This window comes from Hylobates moloch, unplaced genomic scaffold (genome assembly GCF_009828535.3).
Source record: "Hylobates moloch isolate HMO894 unplaced genomic scaffold, HMol_V3 SCAFFOLD_10, whole genome shotgun sequence".
Taxonomy (NCBI): domain Eukaryota; kingdom Metazoa; phylum Chordata; class Mammalia; order Primates; family Hylobatidae; genus Hylobates; species Hylobates moloch.
The window spans coordinates 93,920,778-93,937,284 of NW_026652285.1; the positions used below are offsets into that span (position 1 = coordinate 93,920,778).

General features: G+C 53.7%; 1 protein-coding gene across 11 annotated transcripts in view; it reads left to right on the forward strand.

The window, feature by feature from the left end:
* DAB2IP (DAB2 interacting protein) overlaps window positions 1-16,507 on the forward strand; it is a 217,058-nt gene that overhangs the window by 130,068 nt on the left and 70,483 nt on the right. For 10 of the 11 annotated variants that reach the window (XM_058446092.1, XM_058446091.1, XM_032165031.2 and 7 more), the window contains one exon: window positions 1,643-1,776. In XM_058446092.1, coding sequence (XP_058302075.1) covers window positions 1,643-1,776 — 134 coding nt within the window. Of the gene's footprint in view, window positions 1-1,642; window positions 1,777-4,031; window positions 4,051-16,507 lie in introns of those variants that run through there. The other variant, XM_032165036.2, reaches the window with a different exon arrangement.

A 16,507-nucleotide genomic window follows, 5' to 3' on the forward strand; every position in this document is an offset into this window, starting at 1 on the left:
TGGATAATTCCAGGCTGCAGAGGTGAGAGGCATTTGGACTCCACTGCCTGAGATGGCCTTCTGGTGAGGTAGCATTTCAGCTGGGCCTTGAAGGACACGCAGAATCCCAACAGGTGGCCACAGGGGTAGGTGTCCTGTGGATATGAAAGGCTGAGGAAGGAGGAAAAGGCAGAGGGAGAAAGATAGGAAAAGGGAAATCTTGAAAGCTCTCAAATTAGCCAGGCCGGGAAGCTGGGTGTCCTTGGGTGAGTCACTTTACCTGTCTGAGCAAGCTTCTTCATTTGCAGTGAATGTTTTTCTGTCATTTTCTGTCTGTGCGGGTGACATGAGATGACTTGTACAGCCCATGTTTGACCTTGTCATGTTGAAGATGGACAGATACAGCCCAGGGCCTGTGGCAAACATCCACTGCTCCTCTTGGACACAGAGAGGGCTGCCAAACTGACCATTTATTTTGTGATGGATGGAATGTGGTATTTGGATTATGTACATTAACCTGAAATTAAATTAATATCTCACTTGCCACCTGGAATTGAGACTGGGGTGGGTGAGCCCCCAGAACCCCCCCTCTTTAGAGGACTCCCCCTCCTCCAGTTTTTCTCTGCCTCAAGCTGCCTGTAGTTTCCAAGCCCGGCAGGACCCAGGCTGTGTCCCCTGGGGCCCCCACATCTATCCCGTCACCTGTAAAGGGAAGATTGGTTCGACTTGTGTGTATTGAACGCCTGTCTCCTCTGTCTCTTCCATTAGACCAGGAGCTCTTGGGATGGGGGAGGTGGAGGATTAAGCTCTGTTTTCAGTCAGTGCAACCTGGTAGGTGGATAAATGGCCTGAATAAGGTTCCCCAAATCTTGAAGCTTTTAATGGGGATACTCAGCAAACCCTTCAGCCCCTCGGGCACCTCCCTGAGCTGGGCACTAGGGATCCCGTCCCCCAAGGTGGTTGTCCTTGCTGGGGTACATACAACGGTTCCGGGGAGCGGCCCCACCCTGACATCAAGCTACTGCCGCTCTGGGAAGGAAAGTCGCCCGGAATCGGGGTCTAGGTGACCAGGGCACTGCTAGGCGCAGGCCAGCCGGCGCCTCAGCCGACCACGCGCCCGCTCTCATCGGCACCACCGGAGCTGAGAGCAGCGACCTCGCAGCGGAGGAAGGCGCTTTGTCAATCCCCGACGGGGTGGGGGGCGTGGATTCCTCCAGGTGGCTGGGGGCGGGTGGTGTGACCTCGCGCCGGGGAGGACAAGCTCGGAGGCGGCGGGTAGGTGAGCTGGGCGGCCGGCCATGGAGGTCCCCGGGGGTCTCCGCCCCTCCGCAGCCCCGCCCCCTCGCCCCGGCGCCAGGGGGGCTCGGGCAGCCTCGGCCGCGGTCGGCGCGGCTCGGCTCGCCGTCGCCAAGGCAACAGCGGCTTAGGGGGCGGGGGCGACGTGGCGGGCGGGGTGGGCTGGGCCGCGCTGCGCGGGCCGGGCCGTCGGCGCTCGGTCGGCGGGCGGGCGGCGCGGGCCGCGAGCTGCTGGGGCCGAGCCCGAGCCCGGCCCGCCCTCGGCCGCGCGGCCGCCCAGCAAGGGTGCGGGTCCCGCGCGGGTCCCGGCCCGCCGCCGCCGCGCTAACCCCGCCTCCCCTTCCCCATCTTGTCGCCCCGTGCGCAGGGCTTCCTCAGCCGCCGCCTCAAGGGCTCCATCAAGCGCACCAAGAGCCAGCCCAAGCTGGACCGCAACCACAGCTTCCGCCACATCCTGCCGGGGTTCCGGAGCGCCGCCGCCGCCGCCGCGGACAATGAGAGGTGAGCCCGCTGCCGCCGCCCGGTCCCCCGCGCCGACGCCCCGGGCTGCGCCCCTGAGGGCGCGGGGACAAAGCGCGAACCCGGCCCGGGGCGAGCCACACGGCGGTGGGGGGACCCCACGCCGCCCGCCGGGAACTTATGGGGCCACCTCGGCTGGACTAGGGGGCCCGAGGGGAGGACCCTGCGCCTCCCTCCGGTGTTAGGTGAGTAGAGGAGAGGAGAGCAGAGGGTGCCCGCGGCGGCCCCGGGCGAGGCCGGGCGCGAAGTGCCCTCGCAGGGAAGTCCTGCCTCGCCTGTCCGAGGTCATTGTTTCCCGGGCCGTGCGGTGCCCGAACCGGGGACGGAAGTGGCGCCTCCGCCCCCAGGACCCATCCCCCTGCCTCGGGAGCCCCTGGGTATCAGATACAAAAGGCATTTTCGGCCGGGTTTGGCCGAGACCAGGCGCTGCCCGTGGTGACGGGAAGGGTGAACATCTGGAGGGGAGGAGCAGGGGGCTGGGCCACTTAGGGGGCACATCTGCTCTAAGTAGGGCGCGTGCTCCGCTGGGGGCTGGCGCTAGCAGAGCGGGCAGTGCCCAGGCCCTGAGCTGGGGGCACAGCCTGAGGCTGGGGAGCCAGGGCCGTCTCCTCTCCAGCCTAGGCAGCTGCTTCTCTCCCTCCCTCACCTCTCCACTTTCAGGGGTGTCTCCTGCTTTCTGTTTCCTTCTCCTGGGCCAGCTGGGAGCAGGTGTGGAAATTCCGCGGGGAGGTGGCTGGTGGGGCAGGAGGGGAGAGGGAGGAGGAGGTGGTTCAACCTGCCGGGAGACGCTGGCAAGGGAGCAGGCTTCAGCTCGCAAGGGCAAGCCATCCTGTCCTCCAGGGGGCACTGGGCGGACACAGCCTCTCAGGGCCCAGGTCCTCCTCGAGTGGTGCCAGCCACAGGCACCTTTCCACTTAGGCACAGGCATGGCGATGGATTCCAGTGCCAGTTAGAACATGTCCCTGCCCAGCCTGTGGAGGTGAAAGTACGGGCAGGCACCGAGGAGCCTTTTCAGCACTGAGCCCGAACGTCACAGACCACTGGCATCTGCCTTCGTAGGGCTGTGTCCGTGTGGGCACTCCCTGTAGGGGAGGCGTAGGTAGCATGAAAACGTCTCTCCCCTCCCCCTTGGTTCTAGCGGGCAGAGGAGTACAAGTTATAGCCCAACTCCTGCCCAAGGTTGAGTGACTGTTTAACTGACCCCTAGCATCTTCCTGGAGAGTAACACTCCCACCTCCCAGTAGAATGGCTAGACCTTTAATTTCCATCAGTCCAGAGCCGCGCTCTCCAGTGCATCCTCACCACTGCCTGCAGCTGGTTTCCTGCCCCAGCTGCCAAGCCCAGCCTGAGGCGGGACCCTCAGCCTTTCTCTGATGGCCCTGGTGCCCCAGGGGAGCAGGCGTGCCCTGGCAGGAAGATGCAGCCAGGCCAGAGCTCAGCGCTGGGTGCAGGCACTGCGTCTTTGAAAATCTCGCTTCCCATCTTTGTTATTGTCTGGGCGGCAGGCCACCCGGTTTGCTGCCTTCCTCCCTCCGCCCGGCCCCTGCCTTCGGCTGTCTTCCCCAGGAACATGCCCTTCTCCGCGCTTTCCTTGGCGGGGGCCAGGACCCTCTGCACCCGCATGCGGGGGCTTGTGTACGTACCCCGTTTTGTGTGCATGTGGTGGTTGTCCGGGGAGCAGGAGAGACAACAGGCAATCCGGCCTCTGAGTGTGTCTGCTCTCCCGGGAGCAGGCGGCATGCATGTCATGTTTACCTCCTTAAAGCGGGAAGCCTGTACCTAGAAGCTGGCAAGTGCTGGCTGGCCACCCTAGCCAGAGGTCGGGGCATGGCCAAGACGACCTCGTGCGGGTCCTGCCCCGCTTGGCCTCAGGTCAGCCTTGCCACATGCTGAAGGGGCGCAGAGTGGGGGTTGGGAATGAAACTACAAGCCTGTTTCTGGAAACGGTAGGAAACGGTAGCGGTTGGAGCAGAATGTCACTGGCAGCGGTGTGGAATTGTCTTATTAATTTTCTATAAACAAAATCTGGCTTGGTGGCTTCTCTGGCACAGGAAGGGAGCCTAGATTTCCCATGGACAGGCAGAAAGACTGAGTTTGAAATCCCTCTACCCAGCCTTGGAGCTGAAATAGGCTTTCCCAGGACTGGGGTCTCCTGATTTGCTGCTTTGCTTAGGAATAGATTCGTCGGCTGCTGCTGGGATGGATGGGCAGAAATTTCTCTGGGGCTGTCCTTGGAGTCATCCTATTTGGAGTTCAGTGAGTAAAAACAACTATGGTGACCCCGCCCGCCCCCTAGCTCATGGCCAAACCTGGATGAGTGAAGCGGTGCCTCTCCCTGCTCTGATGTGGTGTGGTTGTGCTGTTGAAGGCTGGGAGGGCAGGATGTGCTGCCTTTGGCTTGGTTTAGCAGCACGGAAAGGTTGTGTCCTGGCTCCATGGGACCCCCACTGGCTGCCATGCCTCTGGCTGGGGAGAGGGTAAGTGCCAAGACGCTAGCCTCAGTGAGTGGGTGGGACACGAGTGGGAAGGATGGTGGGGACTTCTAGGGTGTCGAGCGGGAGCCCTGGTCCCCATGGCCTTCCCATGTAGATGAGCAGCACAGGACACTCTGGGGCGGCCACTTGAGTTCTGACTTTGGATGAATCTATCTGGTTTATATGGCTGCTGAAGAGGCTTTGTTGAATGCTGTCTGTGTGCTCAGCAAGCTGCTGTGTTGGGGAGGTGGTTTTTTTGCGCTGGAATTCTCTCATCTGGAGGTTGGAAACCAGTTGGTTCTGTGCTGGGATTTTTTTGGCTCCCTGGAAAAGGAGTCGGTTTCAGGGGTGGGGATGCCGAACCTGGCTGGTTGGGATTGAGGGTTGCTATCTGGTTGTGAGGCTGGGGTCAGGCCAGGCAGGGCTTGGTTGGCACAGCTGGGCTCTGGGGGCTGGGGGCTGGGGTCTGTAGGACAGGCTTGAGCCTTCGGACTTATTCTTCTGAAATGGCCTCAGGGGAGGTTGCCAGCTGGTCTCCACAGTCTCTGGGTCCCTCAGACACTCATTTCTTCTTCAGAGGCTTTGGCAATAAGCACCAAGGACAGGTGATCATCTCTCCTGGATAACAGAAATACATGCTGCTTGGAGCGCTTTCCAGGTGAAAGGTGTGCTGGCAAAAGCATTTTCATTTTGCAGACTGGAAATGCTGCCGCTTCATTTACAGAGCTGTTTTAATGTTGGTAAAAGTGATATAGAGGATGTGGTTCTGTTAGCCCAGAGGATAATTTCCAAGTCATTCATTTATTTATTTATGTTACTGAGGAGCTAGGAGGGTCAGTTGGCAATATTATGCTCTCCTCATTCCTTCTCTCTCCTGATGCTGTTTCTGGGTGACTCTAGCCCTCCACACCTGCTGGGAATATGCTTCCTTTGGCATGCTACCTGTCTAAACTTACCACAGTAGTTACTCTAAAGCGTCTGTACCCCCATCAAGCTCTTCCCAGTCATCCTGGTGCAGAGCTTAGCTCATAAACGCAGGCAGCTGTGGTGCAGGTAGGCAAGGCTGCTATGTGTGGAGTTAGGGATCGATTCCCCCTTCCAGAGTATGTGTGTGCTGGCTGGCATTCCCACACCTGAAAGTTACTAATGGTGGAATTCCAAGTGATATGGGACTAGGGAGGGAGATACAGTACTTGGATGTTGGGGATAGCAGCTTCCAGGGTCCCTCACCTGGACCTGGGTAGGCAGGAATCAGTTCTGCCCCTTCTGGTGAGACAGTCCCTGGAGGAGGGAGAGTGAGGAAGGTTGATGAGGAACAGGGGAAATGGAAGTTAGGGTCTATTTTCCTGCTTTGGTTGCTGACAGTAGGTACAGGCAGGGCTGGGCACCCAAGTCTGGTGTTTCTTGCCCTTGTTCCCTCCCCTGCTATAGACAGGGAGGGCCTGGTCCTTTTTTGGGGGACTAGTCTGTCTAGTGTGGTGATGTCAAGATGATAGTGCAGTTTAGACAATTGCCAGGAGTAATGGGATGTATGTGATCTTTGGATTTGAAGCCAGGCATTCCTGGGGCAAGTCACGTAAGCTTTCAGAGCCTCAGTTTGCTCATCTGCAGAATGGGCATCATGATAATCATGTTGTTGAAGACATTAGCATTAATACATTTAGCACACTTTTCATAGAAATTGTCTGGTTCAGTGCTGTTTCCTTAGCATTTAACACTAGGTCTTGCACATTTCTTAAATGTTTCTAAAATTTAATTAAGTAATGTGTGAAAGAGGTTAGATTAATATGTCATAGGTTTTCAATTAATATTGGTAGGGTTAAGTCACCTCGTCTTGGTAAGCCTCAGTTTTCTCATCCACAGTGTGGGAATAATAAGCAATCATGTGGCCTCATCCTGAGGTTCAAGAGATAATAGATGTTGCTGTGCCTGGTAAAGTGATTCGAGCTGTAAGATGGATCATTATTGCCTTAAACATAAGAAACAGCCATTATTACCTAGAGCACAGGACATTTTCCTACGGATTCGTGCTTACACCTGGGAAAGCAAAGCTCTTGTGTGTTTTAATAATCAGTTTTAAAAGTTCATTGTTCCATCTTCTGTTTGGGTCATACTTGTTTTTAATCATTTAGGCATTTAGGTTATGTCTAGGTTTTCTTTATTAAAAATGACACTGGGATTTAAATCCTTGAATATTTATCTTTGCCTACATTTCTGATTTTTCCCAAAGGATGAAGTCTTAGAAACAGAATTACTAGGTCAAAAAATATGAATAGTTTGAGGTTTTTCTTAGAAAAATGTCGCCCACTGAAAACCTGTAATAATTCATACCCCTCCCCAGTGATTTTTGACTGTGCTCACCTGTTTCCTCACACCCTTCAAAACATTGGATGTCATCATTAAAACAGTCTTTGTCATTTGGATAGGCAGGAAAAGGGCATTTTTGTTGTTGTTATTTGCATTCATTTGCTTGTTGGTGATCGAATAGTGCTTTCCTGAGTTTCATGGCCAGTGGCAGTGCTTATTTTGAGACTTGTCTATTCCTGTCCTTTGCCTGAGTGTTCTGACAAGCCTCTTGCAGGATTCTTGGTTGCCCTGTTTGGTCTTCCTCAGCTCCGAGAGGTCCCATGTAGGTGGATCCTACACATTAAATGAGCCTCTGCCTTCCAAGAGATATGACAAGGAATTTATTAATTACCTGTAAGGAAGGCTCACCTGGCTCTCCCTTGCTCCTCCTCCTCCCTTCTTCTTTCCTCCTCTCCTCCCATCTTCTCCTCTCCATAAGGAAATCAGGTTTAATTCCTAATCCCATCATTCATAAGGAGGCCCTGTATTTACACAGCACTTTAAGAGGTCTTCTGCACTGTAGGGTAGGTAAGCAGTGAAAGGGCTGCTCTATGGCTGGGAAAACTGAGGCACACAGTCAAAGGCATGGAGGTGGGGCCTATGCAGAAGCCAGGCATTGGAACCAGATCCCCTCTCGACTGCAGCATTGTACTTGAGCCTCATGGGCACCTTTGGGGGCAGGGCTGACTGGCACAGGAGCACATGATTCTGAGTGTCATCTCTAGAGAGGAAGGGGAAAGCCACAGAATACGACCCAGACGTATAGAAGAATCAATTTATTTTTTGCTTTCTCATTTTTACTACCCTCCTTTTAGATCTGCAGCTCCCTCGTGTACCTTCCCAAGATCCGAGCTGGGCAATATTTTTAGGAACGGTGGAAATTAGCTAGTGAGAATGGGATCAGCAAGGCCGGGGTTTCAAAGGCTGAAGAAGCCTTTCTTTGCACAAGCATATGTATGTCTGTGTACGTTTTTTGTATGTGTTGCAAGTGTGCACCTGTCCTCATGAAGGTGTGTGTACATTATATGTTAATGTCCTTGTACATGTCTGTGTATTTAATTGAGTTAATACAGGTGAAGTATTTGGAACAGTGCCTGGTACATCATATGGGGTGAGACTGTATAAAGTTGCTGTTTTGGGAGGCCAAATACAGGCAATTGCATATGATTCAATCTATGTGTTCAGTATAAGTGTTGGCTACTATTGTTATTATCGTGTGTTTTCTTCTTGGGTATACATCTATCAGTTGTTTGTACATGTCTGTGTGCGTATACCCTGTTGTGCCCATGAGTATAGTGTGTTCTCTGAGCACTCACGTGCATACCTGTGTGCATGTGTGCACTTTCTGTCTGGGTGCATGGATACTGAGCTGGCCGGTGTGTGAATAAGCTCCCCACCTTCTTGGGGAGAACTTCCCAGAGAGCAACTCTTTGCCTCCCCTCTCACCTTCAGTTACCAGGCAGAGCCCAGGCCCAGGTGCCAGGCCTGAGGGGTGCCATGGGACTGCTTCCATTCTCCTCCAGGTAGCCCTGCCTATTTCCAGGCCCCATATTAGAATATGCAAATCTACTCTTTAATGGAATTCCTTTGCAAAATATTACTTGAACCAGTAAGTTAATTACCAGGCTCTAATTAATGGCTATTTTAGAAGGCCATAGAACAAAACTGGAGGAGATCATAAAAGACCAAAAAGGCAAGAGGGAAAAGCATCCAGCTCCCCCAGCCGGCTTGGTGACTCCTTCCAGGGTGGCAGGGTGCGCTTAGCTTCTCTCTGCTCTGAGCTGCCAGCCCGCTCCCTTGTGGTGATTGGCTGTAGGTGAGTGAATGCTCCCCTTGCATGAAGAACCTCTGGTGGTTCTAGTCTCTTGGCCATCAGTGCATCCATCTGCGAGGTGTGTCCAGGGCAGCATCTGCCTGGGGATGGGGTGAGAAGGTATGGATAGCAAGCCCGGGCTGAGGTGGGGCTGCACCAACCTCAGAGCAGCCGGCTGACATGCCCAAGGCCTGGGCTATGGGAGGGACAGTCACTGGCCACTCTGCTTTCCCACCCCTCCAGGGGCCTGTGGGCTACTGCTGCAGGGAAGCCGCCCCCCAGTCAGAGCCTGGGAGCCTGAGGCAGCTTCCCACAGTCAAATCTCCACCAAGGGCCCAACTCCCTCCCCTCCGCTTCTCTCTGAGCTCACGGTGGAGTCACCTGTGGCCCATGTGTGACGTGAGAGCTTGCTTGCACACCCCTTCCTTGGGCTCTTGGTCAGGCCCTGCCTCTGTGTGACTATGGGCAAGCCGTGGTTCCTTTCTGCCCCTCCTTCCACTCATCCATCAAGAGGAGTGATTATACCCGCCCACCTACCTCAAAGGGCTGCCTGGAAACTCGCAGGAGATTATAGTGATGGAAATGATAGGGAAGTTTCCCCTCCCAGCTGGGGCGTGCCTGGGTTACCATCCCCTCCTGAGATAAAGGGCATCTCTGTCCTCTGTGAGCATGTGGCTGTCCTCCCTTGTGTATACAGGCCATGGCACCTGCCACCTGGGCATGCACACATGCACGTCCTTGTGGAAGCCACCAGCATGCAGCAGATATCCCCTCTGGGCCACAGGGACGATGGGGTGAAAACCTATGGGAGGGAGAGGGAAACAGGGTCCATCCCCACCCACAAAGGTTCCTGGCACCCTGCCTGAGAATTGGGGAAGGGCTAAGAAGTGACCCCAAGGCTGGAGGTCAGGCCCCATCTTGAGGGCAGGCCAAGGAATAAGACCTCCCTTCCTCCCCTCCCTGTGTTGGCTTAGGAGCCCTGCATTCTGCAGACCCCTAGGGTCATCCCCTTGTAGACCTCAGCTGATGACAGTGCCTTGGCAGTGGGCTGCTTGGAGGCACTAACAGAGCACTTTGTGCCCTGTGCCAGAGGCATTTAGAGTTGGCCTGTGAATAACTGAATGTGCTTAAATTTTTTAAGAGGGATGGACTGGTGGGCAGCCTCAGACTGTACTTTTTAGAGGTGCCGCAAAAGGCAGCCTGAGTAGGTTTTTCCACCTCCACCCTTCTGCTGCTCCCCTCAGTTTTCCCATCTCTCAGGTGGGGCTAGTGGTACATTACTGCATCAGATGCTCTGCCGAGTGAGTTACTCCTTGGCACAATGATATCCCACCTCCACTTTTCAGTAGGCAGCCCCCACAGGGGACCAGAGCAGCCCTCCTCCCTACTGTCCCGGGTAACCATCACCTCCTGCCTGTCGCCCTGACCTTTCCGGAACAAGCAAGGCCCTTGTTTTCAGGCTGGGCCTGATTGTAAAAGACTGCACTGGGGAGAGATAGAGATGGCACCAGGGTAGCGTGGGCCCTAATTTGATGCGACGTTGTCATGGGGAGTTTTCATACCAAGGGCAGTGAATTAGCGTAGTGTCTCCCTGTGCCCACTGACTAAGGGGAAGTTAATTTCATCCTCTGCCTTTTTGACATTCATAATCAGAACGTTGTATTGCAGCTACAGATTGTTAGCAGGTGAAGGATGTGTGAGCCTCAACAATTACTGTTTCTGGCTTGGGAGGAGATTGATTAATAGATTGTTCCCAGCCCCACCCCCTCTGCTTCTTACTCCCGTTTGTGCTTTCTTTCCCTCTTTCCAACTTCCCTACATTTCGTCAGGAAACTAAGTGGCTATGACTAAATCCCTACTCTTGTACTAGAAACCCAGGGCAGAGGAGGACCTGTATGAGGAAGAATTGCCTAGGACACCTGATAAAATGCAGATTCTTGGACTCCACCCCAGACCTTCTGAATTAGACCCTCTGGGTGGGGTGGTCTTGCTTCCCCAAAGTTTGCTTCTTTTGCAGAGGGGCAGGCATTGTGCCCCAGCTGTGTGCTGGTGACTTGCCTAAGCACTTCCTGTGCTGTACTCTTACTGATTTCTCATAGCAAGAGGGCTTTTTGTTTCCCATTTCACCGATGTAGAAACTGAAACCCGATGTGTGAGTGGCCCAAAGTCACACACTGGAGGAAACCCAGTAACCAGGCAAGTCCATTCCCTGGTTGATGTCAAGATCCCACCAGTAGCATGTCATGTCCTTTCTCATTAAGGCTGTGATGCCTTTTGAAATAAACCCTCTCCCTCCTCAGAGGAGTAGCAGTAGCCCCCTTCTGTGCTTGCACTAGGTTACCATTGTGAAAAGCTCCTGCACACCAGTGCCCTGGGTCTCCTGAGGGTGCTTGGAACAGTCAGGGCATTCATGACTGATCTGCATTTTGCAGCTGTGGTGGGTGAGGCTCAGAGAGGTGAAGGGGCAGAGGCAAGGGGAGCTAGAACTTGTCTCCTAACTCCAGGTCCAGTGCTCAGCCCACCTGTGCCACCAAGGCCCGCTCTTCTCACTGACTTCCTGGTTGCAGGTGGGGAAACTGAGGTTCAGGGACGTGTACCCATTTACTTAGATTGAGCGAGCGGCAGTAATGCAATTCAAGGTCTGCCAAGTCAAGTTCCATAGGACAGGACTAGTCAGCATTTTAGGGCTGGATCATGTACCCTTGGCTCCTGCCTGGGAGTGGAAGTCTTCCAGACCCCTTGGAAGGTCTCGGCTCAGGGAAGAGAAAGACTGTCTTTGGAGAGACTAGGCCAGGTGGGGTGGGCTGCACTCCCAACTAAGGAGGCCAGGCACCTGCTAGGGTTGTGGGAGGTGATGGGGGATCTGGGCCTGTGAGGCGGGCAGCTGCAATCTGAACCTAGGGCTGCCTTACTCTAAAACCCCGTCCCCCACACCGCCAGTTGCCATGGAGGTTAATAGCAGGCGTTCCTGAGTCAGTCTCCCAGAGCTGGTCCAAGGCCCAACTCCACCAACTGCTTCCCTCTGAGCTTCAGATTCTCTATTTCAGTAAAGCAAAAACAAAAACAGAAACTAGTGTCTCGGGGCCCAGGATTCCTGGCACAGGGCTGGCCCAGTCTTTCCTGGGCTTTGGTTTACTGCATTCAGGTCATGAAGCCCCTGGAGCTGTTAGAGAATGGAGCCATCGCAGCGGGGTGGGACGGAGAAGATGCCTTTCATCCTGCTCTGTTCATGGCAAGCTGCTTCTGATGCTGTGATAGCCCCACCCACTGCCCTTGAGTGGCCACTCAGGATGGGCCAGGCTCTGTGCCTGGTGCTTTCTCGTGCATTTGCTCAGCTCATTCTTACTATAGCCCTTTGAAGGATATGTGCTATTACTGTCCCCATTTTACAGAGAAGAAAATTGAGTCACAGAGACTGGGCAGCTTGTTGAAGTCCTACAGCTCATAAGTGGCAGAGCTGGGTTTCAAACCCAGGCGGTTGGCTTTATTATGTAAGGCCCCCGTCAAGCACTGTTCTACATAGCCTCTGCTCATGTGCTCTGTTTCACATTACGTGTTCTGTCAATAATCACATGATAAACCACCTGGTCACTTAAGAAGCACCTGTGTGGCAGGTATTATGCATTGTATATGCGTCATCTCTGATTTTCTTGACTACCCTCATTTTATCCTTCCCCCATTTTACAGGTGAGGAAACTGGCCTCAGAGTGTAAAATCACATAGCCAGGATTAGCCTCAGGTTGCCTTTAGAATCTGGATCTCTTTGTATCCACAGCCAGGGCCCTCTCTAGTATATTAGCTGACATGGCTGGGCACATCCTATGCGCCAGGCCCTGCTCTCTGCACTTCACTGAGTTGAACTCACTTCACCCTCACAGCAGCCCGTGAGATATATACTGTTGCAGTCCCTGGTTCACAGCCAAGGAAGCGTGAGTTGCATGGCCAGAAATGGCAGAGCTGGGATTAAACCCAAGCTGTCTGGCTCCCACATCAGTGTTTTTAACCACCCCACAGTACTCCCTCTCCCTAACTTACAGGTGAGGAATTTGAGGTTCCAAGAGGTAAAAGTCACTTGCCCTGAGTCGGACAGCAGGTGAGTGGCATAGACAGGATTTGCATCCAGGTCTTTCTAGAATGTTTTTCTGTCTCCCAGGTGAGAGAATGCGGCTGCTGCCAGGCGGTTTGGAAGTATGTCCCAAGGGCACCAGGGGCTCTGCTGGGGGCTGCTGTGGGTGCCCAGGTCCTGAGGTGGTAGGGGTGGCAGTGGAGGCAGGCCTTCAGATGGAGTCATCAGGATGTGAGGGCAGGCTCGGCTCAGTGACTGCCCCTCCTATTTGCAACTTATCACTTATTCTCAAGCGTCTTTTTCTGTGGCTCCCCCAGGGTTCTGGGCTCCCATACCTCTTTTCATCTGGGCAGAGCTGATGAGCTGTAGCTGCATTTAGATCTGTTTACTTATAATGCCGGGTGAGGTGGGGCAGGTAGAAGAAGGGGTAGTGGCTAGGCTAAGTGGCCTTCCATAGCACTTCCCTTCCTCCAAGGTTGGAACATAGAGGTGACTTTCATCACTACCAGGAGGGTGAAGGCAAACAAGGTGATGATGATGGTGTCCAGGGACTCCGCCACCAGCCTCTGCTCAGGATCTGTGGGAAGATGGGTGAAGCTGGCACTGAAACCCCCAGCCACCCCGGGAAGTACTACAGCAGACTCACCAAGGGAGTTGCCTATTGTGCTGAGGCCACATTGCCCTGGTGTCACCGCCTTCTGTGGGCTGGACGTGACATAGGGAAGTGGTAGTGCCAGGGCCAGATATTCTGCCTGGAGCCCATCCAGCCTGCCTGAGGTGGTCTTGCTCAGTTGCCCTAGGATCATAAAGTCCACGAATTTGATGGTTGTTTATGAGGATAGTGAAAACCTACTCCAGAGAATTTCAGAATTAAGGAAAAATGGAGCTGGCAGAGAACATAGTCTTAGAGTCTGTACAAGCCAGGGGTGCACTTGAAAGGCCTTGTTGTCTTTCGTACCTCCGCTGCTTATTGTTCAGAGCACCCATAGGAGTGTTTTCCTGAACTGGGTTCCATGGAACACCAGTTTCCCGAACTGGGTTCCATGGAACACATTCTTAGAGATGTTAATGGGCATTTGGGATGAGAGAATTCCATAGTCCAAACAGGACTGGGGAGCAGTCTGTCCAGAGTTTCTCAACACTCAGTTCCATAGGTTCTTGATGGTGAGACTTGATGTTTTACTCCAGTGGGGTGATTGTGCGCTCAAATACGTTTTGCATCCTCAGATGTTGCTTCCTCATTCTTGGGAAATCATTTGTGACCCAGGAGATGAAAGGCCCTGAGAGGTCCTGCAATAAAGAAGTCAGTTTTGCTTTGTTTAATCCAGGGTTTCCTATCCCCCAACCCCAGGAGCAGCTGTTAACATCTGTGGAGCAGTTGTATTTTGCAGAACATTATTTGGTAAAACATTCTTTTGAGGTGTTATGTCTCCTCAGAAGCATGTTTTGGAGGAAACTCTGGAAGTGTTCCCTGCCGTTAGTACCTGCAGGAATAAGCCTTGAATGATGGCATTGCTGGCTCAGCAACAGGTAGTGGGTCATATATATTTGGAAAAAGTCATCCTAGGTCCTCAATATCGTTCCTCAAAGCAGCTACCAGCTCTCCTGTGTGTGGGATGGGGCCTGGCTCTGGTCAGAGAGCCCTCTGTGGGGAGGTGGTTTGTCTGGGACCAGCCTAGGCCTAGGGTGTAGGGGTTTATTCCCTTTTTTGCAGGCTGGGTGGCTTCCGTGTACCTGGCAGCTTGGGCTCTGGGCCTCCCCATCCCCCTCTAGACTCCCTCTGCAGAAGGCAGTGGTCGGGCAGAGGCTGCCCACAGATTTGCATAATTGCACCGTTCCCTGAATAATTAATAAAGCTCTGTCCTTGCTGGGAGCAAAGTCTGCACCATTATGGATGGGTTTGCCATGGATAGGTTTGCCAGAGCTCTTCCGGGGGAGCCGATGGTTCCCGGACTCCTCTGCCTTTCCTGGCATGGAGCCCCCAGAGAGAGGAGAGGGCACTGGGTTGGGGGCCGGCTCTGGTGTGTCCACATGGCTCCCATAGCATGATAAAGGGCAGGTGAGGGGTAGTGTGTGCTTTCTTCCAGGATCCACACGGGGGTTTTCTAGCACACAGATGGTTTAGGATTCTTAGTCTTCCTGCTTTCTGTGGTCCCACTAACCCTTTTTCTCTGAAGTGTGATCAGCTGTTGTGGGGCTTAGCCCTCTTTTCTGGCAGCCCAAAGGGAGCAATGCTTATGCAGCGGGTAAGAGCAATGAGGGCCAGTTTTCAGACAAGTAGGGGAGGGGGAGGTATTTCTGCTTGGGGCCCTTCTTCAATCCCTCCCAGTTTCTGGGCTTGTTAAAGTCGGAGGTAGCCTGGGAGTGATTCCTATTTGAGACTTCTAAATCCCTTTTGATGGTGTTTCATTGACGTGAATTTTCCCTCTGACGCATGGCCTTGTCTCCCTTTCATGCTAGAAAGGAGAGTAAGGGGTGGGCCTGCCCCCGACATGTAGTTGACATTGGGGAAAGTCCTAGAGTCTTGCCACGCCATGAGTACTCTTGAAAGGCCTTGCTCCAAACCTTCTGTAGGAGTATTTCTTAAATGGGTTCCACTGAACATATTCTTACAGATGTTAATGGGTACTTGGGATGAGGGAATTCCACAGTCCAAACAGGTCAGGGCGGCGTCCAGTGAACCAAGTCAGTCAGTTTCTTTGATGCATGGCTCCTTAGAGGCTTTAATGTGCCAGCGTGTGTCTGAGCCCCTGGGAGGGGATACAGGATGCTCTGCTTCCCATCCACACCGGCACTCCAGCGTGTTGGCACATCTCCAGCAATGGGGAGCTCTTTCCACCTGGAGCGGCCCCTGCCCTTGGAGGACGGTGCCAACTCTTGGAAACTTCCCCCTTTGTAGAACTTCCCCAGCCAGCATTTATGTGGCATCCTGTCATTCCCCACATGGCCCTCATACCAGCTAGGAAGGTGGCAGGGCAGGGACATAAGGTAACTGAGGCCCAGAGCGGGTAATTGTCTCACCCAGGGGCACACAGAGTTGATATTTAAACCCACGTCTGCCAGCTGGGCCTTCAGCTCTTTCCTCTTGGCCACCAAGAAACCATTTGCTCCCTGGATAAATGTCAGTATGTTGCCTGGGGTGGGGCCTTAGGACCTGTTGCTCTGACAGCCCCCTTCCCAGCTTGCTTGGAGTGTCTAGCGGGTGGAGGCAGGAGTGAGCAAAAGCCTTCCTTCAGGGTTTCCAAACTGTGGGGCCTGACTTTGGAGCCATTTGTAGATAGGGGCCTAAAACTGCCAGATGCCTGCTTATCACACCATTCCCGACTTTCACCCTTTTCCTTCTCCTGCCGTCTTGTTATAGGGTGGGGATGTTTGAGGTGCCCCAGGAACTGGGTATGCACTCGACTTCGGCCAGTAGTGGTGGTGCAGGGGTGAAGGAGCAGGGCAGGGGGGTCCAGCTGGCTTATCTTTCTCCAGGCCTTTCTGAGAGTTACTGGACAAGCCTAGTGGATGGCCAGGGGAGCCTGGGGTGAATTTGTTCACAGCAGCTGGGCTTAGAGGCTGCACCGGGGCTGAGCTGTGACTTCAGGACTTGGGCCAACTGTTTTATATCTCAAAAATCTTGGGTTATACCATACAGCATGAAAGGTACTGCATTGCCACACCTGACACTTCCATTCTGGTCCCAAAGCAAGCCACACGGGGGGTCTCTGATGAACAGAGTCGTGCTCTGCTGACACATGTACCCAGGTCCAGATCCGACGCCCCGACTTCCTCCATGATCTGGGACAAGTCACCTAATCTCTGAACCTCTGTCTCCTCATTTTTAAATGGGCACCATGATCGTGGGGCTTACCTCCCAGGGTTTTGAGGTCTACATGGGATCATGTTATATGATAATTTGATCGTATTCTGTCATCACACACACATACTCACATTCTCACACACCATGCTTTTGCTTTTTTGTTTGAGATCCCACAACCTGCCAGCACATCCAACCCAGTCTTCCCGGGG